Raw genomic sequence first — 19,831 nt, 5'->3', positions numbered from 1 at the left:
TTTGTTTTTTAATTTTAATATTTTTCAAAATTTATTTTAAATACAAAATTTTTAAGCAAGTTAAGCGTTTAATATTATAAAGAGCTGTTTTTTATTAAAACATAAAACATTATATTTTGTAAAAACTCTAACCTTAAAATATCTTTTAAATTTTTTTTCAAAAACTCTAACCTCAAACTATTTTTTTTTTTTTCAAAATTACAAAATTTTTGCAATATTTTCAAAAATTTTATTTAAATTAGTTAAAGAATTCAACAAAATATTTAAACAAAGTTAAAAATCTATTTTACTTTTACTCTAACCTCAAAATATTTTTAAAAAATTTTTCAAAAACTCTAACCTCAAAATGTATTTTTTTTTTCAAAATTACAAAATTTGCAAAAAAATTATATAAATTAGTTAAAGAATTTAACAATATAATTAACGTTTTTAAAAATCTATTTTTAAGCCTTTTTCTTTATAAAAAAGTAAATATTTATGTTTAAAAATTAAAATCTAACGTTTATAACCTCAAATTAAAAATAAAACTCAATTAAAATTGTTTTAATTTATCAAAACTAATTTGACCTTAATCCTTTAAGTTTATAGCTCAAAATGTTCAAATAAACTTTTAAATAAAAAATATGTGATTTTGATTTAAAGATTCTGTGAATTTATGTCATTTTGTTCAAAATGGTCAAAGTTGAATTTTTGTAAAAGTTAAAATATAACTTGAATGTTTTTAATTTAATAAATTTAAAAATAGACTTAAAAAAAATTTACTTTAAATTAGAAATAACATGACCTATGACCTTTGTTACCAAACAAAAAATTCTGATATATTTCATTAAATTAAACACAACATAATAAAGAACATTAAATAATTAATGTAAAGTGAGGATTTTGTAATATTTATAATCCAACTATAATGTGACCTTTGACCTTTGCTTGAAAATTGAGGCTTTTTCTGTTTTAATGTTAAAATATAACAATTTTATTAAAACAGACTTTAATATTTGTCACAAAAAGAGTTTATTGTGAAAAATTTAGCATATGACATGACCTTTGACCTATGACTCAAAATACAGATTTTTAATATTTTTAAATTGAAATTTAATAAGTAAATAAAAAATGGTATAAAATTAACCTTTAATAAGTTCAAAAGAGTCCTTTTAGTTTAATTTAACTTTAAACTATAAATAGAGTAACCTTTGACCTACTCTTTTTAAAGTTTGAAATGCTGAAAATAATGACTTTTAAGGTATTGAAAATGAGATTGAAAAATTCTTTAAAATATTGCCGTGAAAAAGTGGTTTGTGTGTGAAACTTACAAACCACTTACTGAGTGACCTTTGACCTTTGGATAAAAATATTGACTTTTGAGTTTTTTTTAAATTGAAAATGAGATTAGAAATTTCCCTAAAAAATGTAGTTATAAGAGATTTCTATTCAATTTAAACTTTAAACTACACATAGAATGACCTTTAATCTTTTTGCTTTTAAACAATGTTTTTTGATTATTTTTTGAAATGTATTTTTTAAATTTTATTTAAAATATGAATCATTTAATAGAAATTAGCATTTCTTCTGATATTTTTGAAATAGATGGTCTATTGCTTTATTTTCAATATTTTGTGCAAAACAATTTGGATTGAAAAAATTTAAGGAATTTTTTGAAAAGAAGGTAAGTCTTTTTAAATAATTTAATTTATAGAAAAGGACAAAATATTGAGCTTTAATTTGAAGGTTGAGATTGCAAACGTTAAATTTTAAATAAAATTACTAAAGATTAAAAAGAAGTTTCATAAAAAACTCTAAAAATGTTTTGGGACAATTTGCTAACTAGACAAGAAGTTATAGTTTTAGAAAGGTGACTTAATAGCTGGCTTAATAGAATTTTTGTTGCATTTTTAATCAAAAAAAAGGGAGCAACTATTGCTTAGGCAGTGGATTGGGTTAAATAATTTTATATTAAACAAAAATGCTTTAAAGTTTTAAGATAACAAAACAACAGCTCTTTTTATAACACTCAACTTTAACTTAGCTTTTTAACTTTGTTTTAAACATTAGGGGTTTAATTTTTTTGTTTTTTTTTATATTTTTATATATATTTTTTTCCGTGTGCATTATTATAATTTCTTATTAGTTTTATTTCTTACAAATTATTATAGTTTAAATAATTGTTTAATATATTTTGTTTGCAGTTTTTTTGTTTGTTTTTTTTTTTTATACTTAATTTTTTTCATTTGTTTATAATAACTTTAATATTAATAATGTTTGTTAATTAAACATATATATATTCAATAACTAAATTATTTTAATAATAATTCTTCATAATCAAAAAAAAGAGAACATTAAAATAAAGTCATTTAACGACTTAACACAAAAATCAAATAACAAGTTTCTTGCCAAACTTTTTATCTTCCAAAAATGGGCCTTTTAAAAAGTAAACGTGTTTGTGTTAATTAAATAAACTAAAAATTAAAAGTAATAATATACAAAAAAATAATATTAAAATAATTTTCAGCCTAAAAAGAAATGCATAAATTTAACTAAAAACTAAAAAAAAGAAAAATTTAAATTAAATTAAAAAAACTTCAATTTTTGTTAGCCAAAAAATAAAGGTCTCTCTCTCCTCTTCTCAAAAATTTTCTTCTAACCCTAAACGTTTCTTATTTAAAGGCCCGTTTTTTTCTAAGAAAAGTCTATTGAAACTTGTTTTTACCAAATTCTTATTTCTTATTGAAAATAATTATAAAAACCATTCGTACCTTGACCCAGTTCACGTATGGCAGCAAAGGGATCCTTTTCGCCGGCCTCAACACCTCCATTATTGGCAGCAGCTCCCACGGTTAGACCCAAACCTAAACCATTGCCACTTAGATTGGCCACCATAGAGTTGTGTGGAAAATTGTGTTGATGATGATTATGTTGATGCTGCTGTAGAGCAGCATCCGCTTGTTGTGGTCCTTGACTTAAGACGGCTGCATAAGTAGTATTACGATTATCACCACTACTTACCACCGGATTATTGGCAGGATGTTGTTGTGCTAAATTATTAGCCTGTTGCTGCTGTTGTTGCTGCTGCTGCTGTTGGAAATTTTGTGTATGAAATGTATTATTAATGCCATCGCCAAGACCAGCCACAAAAGCATTATTGCCCATAAACAAATCCATGTCATTCTTAAGTCCCGTAGCATTGAAATTATTGTAAAGTAATTTCTGTAAAGTGGTATTATTTTGCTGTTGATCTTGCTGGAATAATGCCTCAATTAAGGTGCTAGAACCAGTGGTTAGACCAGCTAAAATATCATTAGGACTGCCGGTAAGCATGTTCTCTGGTGTGGAGGAGGACAGAGAATGACCGCCAGTAGAATTACTAGAATTACCAGTGCTGTTGAGGTGATGATGTCCATTGCCCATGGGCAAACCCTGACGTCTGTACAGAGGCACAGAGGAAGAATTTGATGAGCTTGAACCACCACCGCCACCTCCTGGTGGACCACCCATTAAATAGTCTTTGTTGTTCATAAGGGCATCTATGAAAGAAGTAAAGAAAAAAATGATAATAAATGTCTAGTTCAGCATTATTTTAGTTCAGTTCAAGTTCAGTTCAAGTTCAGTTCTAGTGCAGTTCTAGTTCAGTTCTAGTTCAGTTCTAGTTCAGTTCTAGTTCAGTTCTAGTTCAGTTCAGTTCTAGTTCAGTTCTAGTTCAGTTCTAGTTCAGTTCAAGTTCAGTTCTAGTTCAGTTCTAGTTCAGTTCTAGTTCAGTTCTAGTTCAGTTCTAGTTCAGTTCTAGTTCAGTTCTAGTTCAGTTCTAGTTCAGTTCTAGTTCAGTTCTAGTTCAGTTCTAGTTCAGTTCTAGTTCAGTTCTAGTTCAGTTCTAGTTCAGTTCTAGTTCAGTTCTAGTTCAGTTCTAGTTCAGTTCTAGTTCAGTTCTAGTTCAGTTCTAGTTCAGTTCTAGTTCAGTTCTAGTTCAGTTCTAGTTTAGTTCTAGTTCAGTTCTAGTACTTACTGTTTGTCATATAACCGCCATGATGATTGGCGGTCTGTTGTTGCTGAGGAGTGGGCATGCCCATCATATTAGGTGGCCCTGACATTTTAGACATATTACCACCTGACGTTTGACCATTACCACCACCAATAGTTGGAAACATTTTACTGCCTGTCATAATTGTATTGGAGGAGGACGCATTGCCGGTATTTAAAAGTAAATCACCATTCATGCTAGCAGCATTGTTGCTGCTACCACCACCCACACCAAAGAGATCACGTAATATAGGTTGGCTTATTTCATTGCCATTAATAATGGAATTGAAGACCATATCAATTTGTTGATTGAAATTAATATCCAAGGGAGGTGTATCATCATTTACTGCAGCTAAATTAAGGGGAGCTTGCAGGAGATTTCCCGATCCTGTAGGACCCATATAAGGATTCATGTTTCTTTGCTGTTGAGCCTGTTGCTGCTGTTGATAGTTCATGAGTGGTTGCATAAAGTTGTCACGTGGCATTAGCTGTTGTTGACCCGGTTGGGCAGCTGAATTGCCAGCAGCTTGTAGATAGGCCTGTTGCATGTGTTGGGGAGGTGGTTTATTTACCTGGGGCGGTTGCTGCTGCTGTTGTTGTTGCTGCATCATGGCACTAACCTGCCGCAGGACCTCAGTGAATTTATTGGCAGCCTCTTGACCCTGTGTCTCCAATAGTTTTAAGTACCATTTATATTGGGATTCTTTTGGTTCGAAGGCCATTTCATAGATATTAACATTGGGCGGCAAAAGAGAGGCATATTCATGCGGTTGAGGAAATCGTAAAGCCGTAGGAGATTGTTGTTTATTCGCTGAACCCACCATGGCATTGGGCGGTGGTGGTTGTGCTTGAAACATGCTGCCACCAATGTTGAGCGGCACATGTACGTTATTGAGAAATTGAAAGTCTTTATCTTTTAATTGTCCGGGTAGATTGTTTTGTCCGAAAAATGCATTTTGTGTAGGTGCACCTGCTGCTGTTGGAGGGCGTGGCATAAAGGGATCCATGGGAGAAATGGGTCCATTGGGTATGCCACTCATACTTCTTTGATTCATTAACTGCAGTTGATTGGCAGGCGGTGGTGGTGGCACTTGGCCCTGGCCAAAGCCGGCAAAGTTGCCGTGGGCCTGAGGCGGCGGTACTTGATTGCCTTGTTGTCCTGGATGCTGTTTGCCGGCATATAAGGCCTTATTGGCCAAGAAACCCAAATCATTGGGATTATTGCGCATTTGTTGTTGTTGCTGTTGGTTTGGCAAAGGCGGTGGTGGCTGCAAAGGCACACTGTTGCCTCTTATATTCTGGGCCGTTTGTTGTGGTGGCATTTGTCGGCCATTGGCGCCGGAGTTATTAGAAGATTGTTGTTGCTGTAATTGAGTTTGTTTTGGTAATACACTCCAAGGATTGGTTTGAGGCGGAGGTCCCCATAGACTGGCATTGGGGTTTTGGGCCGTTGGTACTCCCGGTTGTTGACCAGCTGAAGAAGAAAAGTTTCCGGCAGCTCCGGGAGGACGCAGTTGTTGCTGGGCATGTTGCCAGGGCATGTATTGGGAGAATTGATTTGCTGTTCCGGGGTTTGGAGCTTGTCCCAGATGTACGGTTGGCGGTGGTGGACCACGCGGGTTAAATTGTTGCCCACTCATGGGTGGAGGAGGCTGGGGCTGTTGTTGCGGTCCTCCGGCTGAAGGTGGAGGGCCTATTGCTCTCATGGGCATGTGATTGGGATGTCCATGGAAATGATGCCCTCCTTTTCCAGCCACCATACCCTGATTCATCATCACCGCGGCTGCAGCAGCAGCGGCATTGTAGGCAGCAGCTGCTGCTGTATGAGGGCCATACATATGAGGCATTTGTTGGGCGGCATGATGAGGAGGTATCTGCCCACCACCACCTGCTGCTAATAAACTGGGATGTGGCGCACCCATTCCGGCAGGTCCATGATGATGTCCTGGATGAGGTCCCATGGGATGATGATTATTTGCTGTCATAGCCAAATACATGGCAGCCTGATCTCTGAGATAAGCTTCGGGTTGCAGAGAACGTGGTATAAACTCGGGCGCTAAAGGATTTAAAACATAACCACGTTTCAGCTCAACACCATCCAACTGGGAACGTAATTGCCACATAGTCAATCCAAACAGAGATTTATTTTCATCGCATATCTCTATAAAACGTTCCCACACCTTACGACAACGTCCTATGGAACACAAAGCTACCGGATCTCCCACAACTGCCACCAAACTTTGAGCTCTGGTAATGGCGGTATTCAATAGCTTGGAATTACTCAAAAAACCATAATCAGCATCTTCGCTAGAGTTATTTGACTGGCCAGGAAAACCGGGTCCACCACCCCCTGCATTACTAGGCAAACAGGTTCGTCGGGTACGTACGGTAGAGAGAAATACTGCTCGAAATTGTTTACCCTGGACATTGAGTACACGTTCAACGGAAATGCCACCCATTCTACGTTTTCTCAACTCTAAACGTATGCGAAACACTTGATCCGAATAGGGTGTCATAATGCCTATGCTGGCATCATTCATTTTTCCCCAAGAACTAGGCCACTTTTTGCGCAACTCGGATACTCTTTCCACCACCTCATAAACCTCTGCATTATTATAGAAAGCCGTGGAATTTTTATCCTGAACATCTTCTCCTCTAGTGGTAAAAAACGTTAAAGGATAGAATTTCTCATGTCTTGGCTGTTTACCCGAAGCTATAAGCTTTTGTTCATAAAACAACTCGGAAGTGAATTTAATAATAGCTTCATGGGCACGATAGTTTTCACATAAGAGTATTTTGCAGGGAAAATTCGAAGGATAATGATCGTATAAACGTTCTAGCAGAGAAATGTGCAACTTACGCTCTTTGGCGAAGGCTGAAAATAGCTCAGGACTCATTTGCATGTGATCACCAGCTAAAACGATGCGTGTACTGTCATTGGCTAAAGCTAAAGGCATAATCGCTTCACATTCCATAGCCTGGGCAGCTTCATCGAGGAATATGTGGGTAAAATAACCCTTAGGGAGATCAAGATTGGCCAATTCCATGGAAATATTTAGGGTGACCACCACAATACGATGTTTCATAATGTCCTCAACGGTGGGACGCCTAAAGTTACCAGCGCCATCAGTGATACAATACTGTAAAATAATAAAAGGAAAACAATAACATTTTTAACACTTTAGTTTAGCTAACAAACTAACCTTTTGAACTACACTATTGACCGTGGCAACCCAACGTTTGTGATAGTACACCCTCAAAGGAGTGGCCTCTTCTAGACCGGCCTCTATCCATGGATGTAAATATTCTTTGATATATAAATCTGCCGCAGAATTAGAGTGGGTACATATTAATATCTTGGCCTCCGGCTGTGTTAATAACTGTTTTATAGCCTGTGCCAAGGTATAGGTTTTACCAGTGCCAAATGGTCCTATTAGTAGAATAGGAGGCAGTTTTATGCTCAACGAGGTGGTTATAGCATTAACGGCTTCTCTTTGTTTGGCATTTAATTTGGGCTCACATGTCTCAGACCATTGTTTTTTCGGAGTCCAGGGTATATTGGGTTCTATTTCAGTGGCAGGAAAGATAATTTTAAAATCTGTAATCTTATCGACCGCATGATGCCATTCACAATAGGGCAAACGATTTAATTGAAATTGTATATCCACCAAAATCTCGGTATCCGATTTTAACTGCATGCCTTCCACGCATTTAGAACCCAACTTCAAATAGATCACATTTTTACCCTTATCCTCTATGACAGCCTCGTAAACTTTGCGCTTTTTATCCTTTGTTTCTACATTTGCTTCCTCTACGGGTGATATATAAACACTTAAACAATTGGAAAGAATCAAGCGACCCGCTGATGTGTCTTCCGAAACATCTTTACCCAAATGCATTAAGGCAAACAATTCACCCGATAACGAATACTTGGCAGTACTAGTCGCCATGCCAGCTGGTGTCAAGATATAATTGGAAGTCACACCCAGTTTGGTGCGTAAATTAAAACGAGCAATTTGTTCATAACGTGCTATCTCCTCTACATACAGCAGTTCATGTATGCGTGAACGATAGTTGTTTTGTGTCAAGCGCTTGTCCAATGTGGACTGGGTGAGGGTAAAAGTTTGAGCTCTTGGGCAGGGATAACGCTCTAGCATTTCCTTTTCATGCTTCAAATCATTGAGATAAGCTTCAGTCTTCATGTGTGAGCCGATTGTGGTCTCAAATTTAACCAATTGTGTATTGGAAACATCCCATCTGGTGGCCGAACTATTAATGATATCACGTCGTATTTCCTCTATCTTCTCGGCGTCACTGACGGGCACTACATCTACACACAAGTGTCTAACCAGCAGAGGCTCAGAGCCGAAATCAAAACAAACTGCTTGACGAAAAGTACCATAGATTTCGGTATGAAACTCCAAAGTCACCTGATGTTCCATTAGCGACTGCAAGGCAGTGTTTGCTTCTGAATTCTCTAAAGGTTTTTTTGCTACCTCCTCCTTGTCCACCGAACAGTTTAGGAGAGAGGATACAGAGGATGTTGCAGAGGCAGAAGCTGAGTGTTTATTGGAGACCCATTCTTGATTAGTTTTGGTATCCAATTCAATAGTGGTTTCGCCGGTTTTAATGCTTTTTATGGCAAAATGACTACGATGAGCATCTTGCAGTAGAGCCACCGCTTTTAAAGGTTTATTGTTAGTTCTTAAAATAAACACCCACTCACGCTTAGAAGACTTTGAGCTTATGCTGGTTACCAAATCCTGTTCACATTGTGCCTCTATGCCCTCCACTTTTTCCGACATGATTTTCTCGGGCACTGTCGACTGTATCCATCTCTCTAATACCAACTCTGTGTAGGATTTGCCATAAAGCTCCTTCTCACAAGCTTTCTGCACACGCATACGTCGGTATTCGAAACGATCTTTCCATTCGTTAAGTTCATCGACTCCATGAGCCTCTACACATTGATTGCCATAATGACACAATTGCGATTCCGTCCATGACTCACACAGACTATAGGAGTCGAGTGTAAAGCCACGAGGAGGTGGTCTCCACTTCCAATCTCGTCCCTCATCGGACATAATCACATTTTGGTGAGCCTCGGTTTGACAATGTTGCCTCAGCTCATTGCGTGAGTTAAAGGTTATAGCACAATACGAACAGGTTGTACTATTACCATTTTCCCCACCGCCTGTACTATCATCGCTTATAGACTTATTACTGCCTGACACTTTAAGGGCCGCCAGAAGATCGGTATTTTTTTGCATTACGGCTGTTATATTATTGCTGGCGCCATTTTGTGTGGGGTTTTCACGCTTTTTGATGCCTTTATTACTAAGCGGTTTACTGTATTTGTCTAAGGGCAGATTATTTGTGGCCCAATGATCTAGTTTGGTATCGAGTATATTCATCTCATCTTCTAAGCGGGAATTGTGTATCTTTTGTGTTGATTTATTGCCACCATTAAGCATTTGTATAACGGATTTATAGCGTTCTAAAGTCTTGCAAATATCACCAAACCCCTGTTGTTGCTGGAGTTCAGATATCCATTCGGTTAATAGTTTTTCGGCTTCCTAGAATGACATTAATAAACAAAATTAGTAAAAAAACGTAACTCTAGTTCAGATCTGCTTCAGCCCATTTCTAGTTGAAATCTAGTTCAGTTCAAGTTATTAACATTCAAAATGTCATTATTAAAGTATAATCGAATTCATGTTACACTTACCGTATACTTTTTCAATTTGCACAAGGCATGCACCAGCCATCGTCTTGTTCGCGATACACTGGCCAAACAATCCGTTTGTTGTTCACTTAACATTGACAATACTTTACGGGCGTCATTCAAACATGATTCATATTTACCCAACTCCAATAGACACTCACAGCGGCCCAATAGACAAATAATATGACGATCTTTTTGAGCACGATTACTAACTAGCGGGGGAGATGAGAGAATCTGATCATAAAGAGTAGCAGCACGAGACCAATTACGCCATCTGACATTGTCATGAGCCTGCATTTCCTTGTCGGACATGTCTGTGTGTTAGGATGAGTATATACTTCAAGTCGTTTTTTTTAATTAATTATATTTTATTGTTGTTGTTTTTATTTAAAAATAAAACAAAACAATTTTGTCGTTTTAAAGGTTTTACACCTTAGACGTTTGTTATTGTTGTTGTTGGTTGTTGATTTACTTAATTTACAATTATAATTTACACTTGTTCTTTTAATTGTTTTATTAAAAGTTTTATACATGCTTAGTTAGGACATTTTGACGAAGAAAAAATAATAGTTATTTGAAAAAAATCTAAAAGAAGAAAAATTAAAGGAAAATAAAATGTAAATATTGAAAGAAATAATTAAAATTTTAATTGAAATAATAATTTAATATAAGTCTGAAGTCCTTGTATAAGGGCTAAGGCTAAACGTTATTGGGCAAAGCATTTATATTGGAAACTACGAAAAGTTGACTCTCATGTATAAATATTTTATGAAATTTTCCAACAGTTTTACTTTTTTTACGAAATTTGGACACAATACAACTGGAAAGAATATCTTTAGTATTATTTAGATCTACGAAAAGTTGACATTAGTTTAAAGAACTTTTGATTAACAAACTTGTCCTGAAGATGATTATTTGGATCTAAGAAAAGTTGCCATTGGTTTAAAGAGTTTTTTGGATCAAAGAAAGTTCCCATTAGTTTAAGAGCTTTTGGTTAACAAACTGCTAACTGTAATACTTCCAGCTTATTTGATCTTTAGCAGATTTAGAAAATTCCATTTGAACTTAAACACAAACTATGAAGATAATATACAAAATGTTGAATAACTCGCGAAATTAAAAATGGAAATGCAAATTTATGTGCAAATCACCAAGATAACACAAACTATGAAGGTTACATTTGGATTTTCAATGGGACATGACTTGAGGTTATAAAGACTTTTCGTTTGGGAAAAACTCAGTCCTTTCAGCTTATAATTTTGTATTAGGTTTCGCTGTTGTTGTTGTTGCAACAGATGGTGTTCTGAGGTTATTTGCATGCAGCCCGTTACAATCCTTAGGGCGGCATTTTGGCAGCTTTTGAATATTTCTCCCTTGGGTTTCACTCTTCAGGACAAGCGATGGAGACCACACTGGTCCAGCATAATTGACCACTGACCGGCCAATTGTTTTATAGGTAGCCAACAAGGTTTCTTTGTCCATTCCCCAGGTGCTGCCGGCTAGCGCTTTGAGAACCTTGTTTCTACTTCGCAATTTGTGCGTAGTTGCAGTTTCGCTGTAACAAGCTTCTCCTGATTATACTTGATATATGGATACACTAGTGGCACCATAAAATTTGCAAATTCCATTTGAAATTAAAAAAAATAAATTCTTGTATAAATCGTTGATTAAACGAAAAATTTGCAAATAGAAAGGCAAACTTATATGCAGATACCTTTAGCCAGAAGGTGGACCATGCGGCAAATAAAATTTTTAAGTTTCTTTTATGCTTTACTTTTTGCAGGTAATAAAAAAAATAAAATCTTTAAAGACACCGGCTTTTTGTTTATTTCGATTTTGCATTTCTTTTTAATCTTTAATATTTTTTATTATTTTAATAATTCTTTTTAATTTTTTTATATTTTCTCATTATTTTTCTTTTAACTTTTTTTAAATATTTATGTTTTTCTTTGACATTTTTTTTGCAATTATTTTTTGTTTTTTTTATTTTACTTCTCTTCACTTTTTTCTCATTTTTTCTCCATTCTTAGTGTACAGTCATTTTTTTCTAATGGGTAGGCGACCTTATTTTTAATTTTCACTTGTTTTAAAGTAGAACAATTAATTTTTCTTAAAGTTAACATTTTAGTTAAAACAAATAACACATAATTTAGTTAAATTAATGGCAAAATATAAGCAAAATAATTTATAGAAAAAATCATACCCGTCGTTTCTTTGCTGTCGTATATCGGGTCGAGTAAAGAGACACCGCATAGTGCTAAAGAGTTAGTAAATAACCGTTAATAATTTAGAAACAGGTAATCGGTTTTTAGAAAAAGGAGTTTTAATATAAGTTAACTGTAATAATACCACAATTTAATTATAATTTTGTACACAAAATTACATATAAATAAAATAACATTTTATTATTTTGATAATAATTGTTTTATATTACTTTTATTTATTAAAAACCATAATTAAACTTTCAGTTATTTGTTTACCTGAATGGTTACCTTAAAATTTGCAAATATTTATGTTAACACTATAATGTCAAGTGTCAAAAAAACAAAACGAAAGGCATCAAACAAAAAAATGATAAGGCTGCCATATGTTTTAATAAAACATAATTATTTTTTATTAACTTTTTAATAACTATCAACAAAATAAAACAATTACAAAATTTTTACTTTAAAAATATAATTTATATTATAAATTATAAAATCTAATTATATTTTATAACATAAATTTTATTTTAAACATTTAAGCAAAATAAACACAATCTGGCCACTTATGTTGTAAAATTTTTCTGCACATCTATTATTTCTATTTTTATGCATAAACATAGCAAAATAACAAAAAAATTATTTACAATTTTTTTGTTCTAATTTTTAAATTTATTGAACTTTTATATTTTTAAATTTTCTTTTTTTCACCACTTTTTTTCATCAACAATATTTTTTTCTTTTTTTTTGTATACAGCTGTTTTTTCTCTGTATGTATTTCATTGCAATTTTTTTTTCGTTTTGCCAAGACACTATTTTTTCACATTTTTTTGTATGTGTTTTTTCTTTTTGTTATTACGTCATTTGTGTTTAATTAATTAAACGTAATAACACTCACCTTATGTTCTTAGTTTGTTAGAAAATGTTTTAAAACTATTTTATGCACTAATTTTTACATATTTTCTAAAGAAAATGAAATTAAATAAAATTCGTAAAACTGCACATCACGTACAAAAAGAATTTACACAAAAAACTAATAGTGCTGCCGTATCTAATTTCAGTAATTTGGCAAAAGAGAAAGAAACGTCAAATTAACGAGAAAGAGTAACCATATGGTTTTAAACCTGTAAAGTGGTAGATTTTCTGAATTCGACACACAAACATGTAAATTCCTTACGGGAAGATATTAAAATACACCGTAGACAAAAATTGTTGGGAAAAAAGTAAGATATTTCGTTCAGAGTTGTTTAAAAATGCATTAAATGCAAAAAAATACTGAAACGAACAACTGTTTGTAACGGTTTACATAGCACAGTGTTTGTGATGACTTACAATGTAAACAAAAGGGTTAAATTAAAACTATTAAATAAAAATAAATCAATTTTTAAAAGAAATTAACAGTAACCACAACGAACAAATCTTAATTAACAATATACTTGTTTAGTGAATAATTTATTGCTTTCTGTTTTCTATTAATTTTTTATTTTTTAAATTGCATCATGAATATTACTTTAAATCAAGACTCCTTAAGAATCGATCAGGAGTTTTATAAAACACTGACTCCTCTTAAACGTAAAACTTTTTCCGAAACTATGCTTAAAAGAAGAAGTCCATTTTTGCATTGTGAAAATCAAAATTCTGGAAAAGAAAATCGTGGCAAATGTCTTTACTGCAACAAACATGCGAATAATACAAATAATTCTAAAACAAAGGAACAAACTATTCATAGTAAACAAATATCATGTCCAACTAGAACTCCAGCATCATCCTCCCCTGAACGTAAGTTGAAAGTCGAAACAACTGAAAATGAAACTTTAACTAAAAATGAAAATAATTCAGATTTTGAAACTGAAAATTGGTTAAAATTAAAAAATGACTTAAGGAATCTTAAACTGAGACAAAAAAGAAGTGAAATTGAAATACAATCAACTGAAAAGGAAACACAAAATGGAAATAATAAAAATATAAACCAAGGACTTATATCTAAAAGTCAAGAACAAGAAAATAAAGACTTGCAAGAAAAAAAGCAAACATCTTTAACAACTTTCGAAATTGAAACTTTTTCTAATGGAATACAAAATGAAAATGAAACCTATAACTGTAGGGAATCTACCCAAATCAGTGGTTACTATTCCGAAGACTCTAAAAAGGAGAACAGCAGCATTTTAGACCTCAACACTTGCACCGAAAACTCTTACAAAATGAAACCTTTAACAAATTCCACCTTCGTTTGCCCGCAAGAAACAAGTGAAAATGAAACACAAGAATTTCAAACAGCAGCAAACAGTTCCATTGAAAATTACAATGAAACTACAAGTATTGAAACTAGAGAAATATTGTCGTCTCCTAAAAAATATCCTTTTTATAAACCGGAAAACTTTCAGATACCTCTAATCATTATAAATGAAATCGAGATTATACATCATGGTTTAGAAATGTCTAAAACGGAAAAGAAATCCTTAAAATCTTTAAAAGTCCCTTTAATACCAATAAAAACCGAATTTGAAGAAAATAAAGAATTACAAAAGAAACTTATTGAAATGAAACTTTATAAACAAATCGATTTGAAGGACAAAGCCATGGCTCAGCTGTTGGAAACTTCGATGGCTATAGACTTTCCGAAACTGAAACACTTGTGTAATTTAATGTGTGAGAGAAATGATGATGGCAGCTGCAAAAAAATCCTACTGGAGAAGGAAAAAGAAAAGAAAATGGAAGAGGAATCTGAAGGTTTCTTTTATTCCATCTGGAATGCCATTAAATATCCTTTTGTACCGATTCCTAGTAAAATAGAAGAAAAGGATACTAATGAAAATAAAAAGGAGAAAGAGCTAATTCAAAAGGAAGAAAGATCGCATGAAAAAAATACAGAAGCAACGAAAAATATTAAAAAAGATTTAGAGAAAGCGGTTTCTAAGGGGAACGCAAAGGACAATTTAGATATTGAAGAAGAAATTCCAAAAAGAATCATACTTCCGAATTATTTAGATAAGAATTTTAAGAAAAATCTAGAAAAGGGAAAAGAAACCACGGACAGTTTAGTTAACCAAGAAAACAACAAGGAACCGAAAGATCTTCTTGCAGGAAAGCAAGGTTTGGAAACTCAAAATGAAGATAGAATTGAAGATTTGATGAAAGAAAGAAATAAGGAATTTAAAAATATGGAACAGAAAGAAATAAAAGAAAATGGTAATAATAAAATGACTAAAGATATAGACAAAATAAACGATTTTATAGAAAAAGAAAAGGAAAACGAAGATTTAAATAATAATATACAAAATGCTGATAAGATTATAGTTCCAAAAGAAGAGGACAGCAAAAAAGAAGCAACAGATAACAATAATTTGAAAGAAGAGGAGCAAAGGAAAACAAATGCGAATGCAGAAAATAAAAGTTCCAATAAGGAAAAAGACAATTCTTGTCCTAAACCAACAGCAAACCAGGAGTCCAATAAGAAAAACCAAACTGAAGAACAAGATAAAAAGAAAACCAAGAAAAAGAAGGCGGGTTTCTTTTCGTTCTTCACAAAAAGAGACAAAACTATTAAGGACAATTTGAAAACTTTACAAGAATCTAGCAACGAAGACGCCAAGAAAATCGATGATATGGAACAGGTCTTAGAGGAATTAGAGAAAGAAGAGGAAAACTTAAAACTAGAAAAGTTTAAGGAGGCTTTAAAAAAGGCTGAAAAGTTAACGTTAATAGAAACAAAGGCCAGATCCAAAAGAGCGGGTAGTTTTTAGAGAAAAAAACTTTAAATATTTATTTATTTGTTTAAATAGTTTTTAAAAGTTTTGTATATTGAAAAAAAATAGAGATTAAGTACTAAATATTTATGATAAAAACTATTTCTTGTTTTTTATTTTTTTTTTCGCATAAATTTAAAACAATTTGAAATAGTTTTTTACGTTATTGTTATCATTAATTTAAATTAATTATTATTAGCATCATCATTATTATTATTATTATTATTATTATCATTAGATTTTAATTATCATGTTTCAAAATTAATTAATTATTTTGTATTATTTTTAATGAATTTTTTTTTATTTGAATAAAGAATTAAAAAAAAAAAATATTTTATTTTATTTTATAATTTTATTTTAAATAATTTTTGTTTTAAATATCATTATTATTATATATAAGATAATTTGTACTTATTCTAAAATTTAATATCATCATCATTATTACTAATAAATTTTTAATTATTTTTTTATATATTTTTAAATTTTATGTTTTTAAAGCATTTTTTATAAAATAATATTTAAGATTTTAATAATTTTTCTTTAATTATTATCATCATCATTAACATTTTCTATGAAATAATTATGTAATTTTTGAATTAAAATTAAGCATTTTTTAATTGTTTTATTATTAAACATCATCATTATTATCATTTTCTATAAAATATAATTTCTAAAAAATATCATTTTCTAAAAAAAATCCAAAAATATTAATAATTTATAAATTTTTTTTTAGAATTTTATTACAAAATTGTAAAATTTTATATTTTTTGTCCTGATTATTGTTAATTACTATAAAAATAATAATTTGTTTGATTTTGCTGAAATCTTTTATTATTAAGAAATATTTTTATTTTGTCATACATATTTAATTATCATTATTATGTCATATTCCCAAAAATATTTGTAAAAGTTTTAAATTTTAAAAATAATATAAAATTAAGAACCAATATATATTTTTTTATTCTTAATAAACTATAGTCAATAGTTTTGAATATTAGGGCCAATTTTTAGGTAAATGATTAGAGATTAAATTAAAATTAATCCTCCAAAGTTGTTTTTGTGTACTCAATTAGTTAATTTTGTTTGCTAGTTTAAGCGCCCAATGGAGGTGGTTTAAACTTGAGCAAGAAATTCAAAAGTGTAAACAGCTGATGCAACTTTTATTTTATCACTTATTTTCTTTATTATTTTTTATATTTTGTATGAAAATCTTTCGGTTTTGGAGCCGTGCCTGGTCTGGTTTGCAGTTTAGTCTTTTTTTTTTTGTGTTATCAATAGTCTGTGCTATAGTCTACTCTAAAGTTCAGTCTGTCTATAGTCTTGTTTAAAATCTGGTCTAAAGTTTAGTCTGTATTCTTATCCATAGTCCAGCCTATAGTTTAGTCTATAGCCTAGCCTATAGTTTAAACTCTAGTTTATTTAATAATTTTTTTTGTTTCAAAATTTATTGTTATTTTTTATTAAAAAAACAAAATTACAATCACAACATTAAGTTTCTTAAAACGAATACTCTTAAATTTTTTAACTAAACTTACAAAAAGACAAACAATTTCACATAAAACATAATACTCTTTAGACATTTTAATTAAAATAATAAATATAAAAATTTCACTAAAATCATTCTAAATTTAAAAATATTGTCCAGCATAGTAGATATCGTGCAATAGTATAGCACAATGTTTTTGATTTGTTATGCCCATCTGTTGAAGATCTTGGAGCTTAAGCAAATGAAAAGTAAACAAATCAATTTCTTCCCTTTGAAAGAGGCCACAGTACATGGAAAGACCACGTTGTTGTAGAATTTTTGCTACCTGTGGACATAGAGGTTTGGCGGCGACCGGAGAGGCCTGGCGAAAATTACGATTTTGTTGTTGAGGTTGAAGATGGTGTTGTTGGTGATGATGTAGTTGTTGTTGTTGCTGGTTTTGTTGCTGCTGTTGTTGTTGTTGTATTATATGTAAACATTTTTGTTGCAATTTTTGCTGTTGTAGATTATGAAACGATTTTGAATGAATATTTTGCGGTACATTATGATTTCTTGGCTTAAGAGGGGTGCGCACATTTGTAGGCGTGGCTGCATAATCTAAACTTATAACATGGCCACCCTTTTTAGGAGTAGGCGTAGCTCCAGTATGTGTTATTTTCACAGTGGCAGCCTTAGGTGTTACATTATAATTAGATTGATGCTGTTGTAGTTGTTGTTCCTTGCTGTGACCACAATTTCTATAGCAAATTTGTGGTCTCACTTGACCTTTACTGTTCTCCTGCTCATGAGACTCGAAAACATCTCGTATTTTAAGGAATTCTTCTGAATATCTTTTAGGCTGTAATGGGCATCCTTTTTTATGAAATATTCTATTGGCCTGTTGTAAAAGTTTCTTTTGTTGTTGTTCCACACGATGTTCCTGACGTACACTATCAATATACATGTCCAGGGAACCATCACCACCAAAGTTAAACTCAAATTTTGTATTTTCGCTCAGCGGTGTTAAAGGGGTTAAGGGGGAATTGGGCACTGGAAGAAGAGAAGAAGGGATTTTTGAAACGCAAATCAAGATTTTAGTTTAAAATTAGTCTAGTTTATTAATTAGCATCCTCTGAGAATATTTGTTACAAAGGCCTTAACCTTTGACGAATACCCTTCCGCACTGTAGGGTCTCTTGGGAATTTTCATTTAAAAATTTATGTACATAAATTTAAATAAATACTAACTTGCTTGTAAATGACTATAACGCTCCATTGTTAAATTAAATTAATAAAAAAGACAAACAAACAATAAACAATTTAAAATAATTACATTAAACAATAAAATTAATTTGTTAATTTAGTTAAAATTTTTTAAAAGAAAATGGCTTAATAATTATATGCCATACGTAATAAATTTAAAACTTAAATAAAAAATATTGAGGAACAGTTTAATAAAACGTGTCTAAAGATTACCGTTACTTAAGGATGTTTAAAAAGGTGTTAATAATTACTACAACTCTGTTTAACCTGTTAAAGGGCGTTAAAATAAATAAACTTTAACAATCACAACTTATTACCAACTAATCTGTCAACATCTCTGCTTTAAAGCGTGTTATTTGATTGTTTACTAATTCCTCTTTGATTTTTAGTTTGTTTGTGAGCGTCGCGTAGTTTATAACGAGTGCGTGAGTGTCCGTATTTAAATTTATTTTAAAGTGGTAAAAACTTGATTAAAATTAATAAAAATTGTTAATACATATATTTAAATATGTAAGCTAACTAGTACATGTTTTAAAAATTCGGTTCGGTTACGTTTTCTACATTAAAATCTTGTGTAAAGTTGGGGGGTGAAATTAATAAAATGCTGTGTAAAATAAATGTAAACAACAGAGATGGGATAAAGTGCTCATTAGGAAATAGTGTATATAAAAGAGTAGGGAGTAAGAAAGTGTTACGAACTAATGGAAATGGATGTGGTTTTTTATAAATTTAATGCATTTAATGAAAAAGGAGCCATTTTACCAACTAATCTGTCAACATTTCAGCTTTAAATCATAAATTTGTTTGTTTACTAATTCCTCTTTGCTTTTTAGTTTATTTGTGAGCGTCGCGTAGTTTATAACGAGTTCGTGGGTGTCCGTATTTAAATTCATATTTAAGTGGTAAAAACATGGTTAAAATTAAAAAAAATGTTAATACATATATTTAAATATGTAAGCTAACTAGTACATGTTTTAAAAATTCGGTTCGGTTACGTTTTCTACATTAAAATCTTGTGTAAAGTTCGGAGTGAAATTAGTGAAATGTTGTGCAAAAACAACAGAGATGGAATAAAGTGCTCATTAGTAAATAGTGTAAATAAAAGAGAAGGGAGTAAGCAAATGTTACCACTTGATGGAAATGGAAGTGGTTAGAAAAATTTAATGCATTTTAATGAAAACGGGGCAATTTTAACGCAGTTATATCTAAAATACTATAAAATGGTAAGTTTTATTAAATTTATAGTAAAATTTTGCTCTAAATAATTTTTTTACTTATATAAAATAAAAAAATTTTGAATAAAAACAATTTTTACAAATAGGGATCAATTTAACTATAGACTAGACTGTAGTTTAGTCTATAGTTTTGGCTATAGTCTAGTCTATAGTCTAGTCTATAGTCTAGTCTATAGTCTAGTCTATAGT

The 19,831-nt window shown here is 31.6% G+C and overlaps 3 protein-coding genes across 6 annotated transcripts; 1 reads left to right on the top strand and 2 right to left on the bottom strand.

Moving 5' to 3' along the window:
- Positions 1-2,627: 2,627 nt before the first annotated feature.
- Positions 2,628-12,960, bottom strand: LOC111677668 (probable helicase with zinc finger domain). Of its 4 annotated transcripts, none has more exons than XM_023438832.2 (5): positions 12,833-12,960; positions 9,737-10,318; positions 7,212-9,584; positions 3,995-7,148; positions 2,628-3,518 (listed from the first exon to the last, which is right to left on the bottom strand). In XM_023438832.2, the coding sequence occupies exons 2-5, from the start codon at positions 10,043-10,045 to the stop codon at positions 2,719-2,721; spliced, it is 6,636 nt and encodes a 2,211-aa protein (XP_023294600.2). In that variant the 5' UTR covers positions 10,046-10,318; positions 12,833-12,960; the 3' UTR covers positions 2,628-2,718. The 4 variants fall into 4 exon arrangements, with proteins under 4 accessions (XP_023294600.2, XP_023294599.2, XP_023294601.2 ...); XM_023438831.2 differs by lacking the exon at positions 12,833-12,960 and adding an exon at positions 11,937-12,125; XM_023438833.2 differs by lacking the exon at positions 12,833-12,960 and adding an exon at positions 11,448-11,600.
- LOC111677664 (DNA ligase 1-like) lies at positions 12,943-15,774 on the top strand. The gene is made up of 2 exons (XM_046950926.1): positions 12,943-13,157; positions 13,456-15,774. Exon 2 carries the CDS (start codon positions 13,527-13,529, stop codon positions 15,675-15,677), a length of 2,151 nt encoding a protein of 716 aa, XP_046806882.1. The 5' UTR covers positions 12,943-13,157; positions 13,456-13,526; the 3' UTR covers positions 15,678-15,774.
- Positions 15,775-17,121: 1,347 nt separating this feature from the next.
- On the bottom strand, positions 17,122-18,493 carry LOC111677657 (putative uncharacterized protein DDB_G0271606). Its single transcript, XM_023438819.2, has 2 exons — positions 18,393-18,493; positions 17,122-18,195 (listed from the first exon to the last, which is right to left on the bottom strand). The coding sequence occupies exons 1-2, from the start codon at positions 18,418-18,420 to the stop codon at positions 17,309-17,311; spliced, it is 915 nt and encodes a 304-aa protein (XP_023294587.2). The 5' UTR covers positions 18,421-18,493; the 3' UTR covers positions 17,122-17,308.
- Positions 18,494-19,831: the final 1,338 nt, after the last annotated feature.

Source organism: Lucilia cuprina, chromosome 5 (assembly GCF_022045245.1).
Source record: "Lucilia cuprina isolate Lc7/37 chromosome 5, ASM2204524v1, whole genome shotgun sequence".
NCBI lineage: Eukaryota > Metazoa > Arthropoda > Insecta > Diptera > Calliphoridae > Lucilia > Lucilia cuprina.
Note: the sequence above shows the minus strand (reverse complement) of the source record. Positions and strands in the feature narration are given on the sequence as shown.

What these genes read in the sequence shown, in the direction of transcription:
- LOC111677664 (XM_046950926.1), top strand. Translation starts at nt 13,527, where the DNA reads ATGCTTAAAAGAAGAAGTCCATTTTTGCATTGTGAAAATCAAAATTCT.
- LOC111677657 (XM_023438819.2), bottom strand. Translation starts at nt 18,420, where the DNA reads ATGGAGCGTTATAGTCATTTACAAGCAA. An exon ending in TTATAGTCATTTACAAGCAA is followed by an intron (nt 18,196 to 18,392) that starts GTTAGTATTTAT and finishes CTCTTCTTCCAG; the next exon opens with TGCCCAATTCCCCCTTAACC.
- LOC111677668 (XM_023438832.2), bottom strand. Translation starts at nt 10,045, where the DNA reads ATGTCCGACAAGGAAATGCAGGCTCATGACAATGTCAGATGGCGTAAT. An exon ending in GCAAATTGAAAAAGTATACG is followed by an intron (nt 9,585 to 9,736) that starts GTAAGTGTAACA and finishes ATGTCATTCTAG; the next exon opens with GAAGCCGAAAAACTATTAAC. An exon ending in TCAATAGTGTAGTTCAAAAG is followed by an intron (nt 7,149 to 7,211) that starts GTTAGTTTGTTA and finishes ATTATTTTACAG; the next exon opens with TATTGTATCACTGATGGCGC.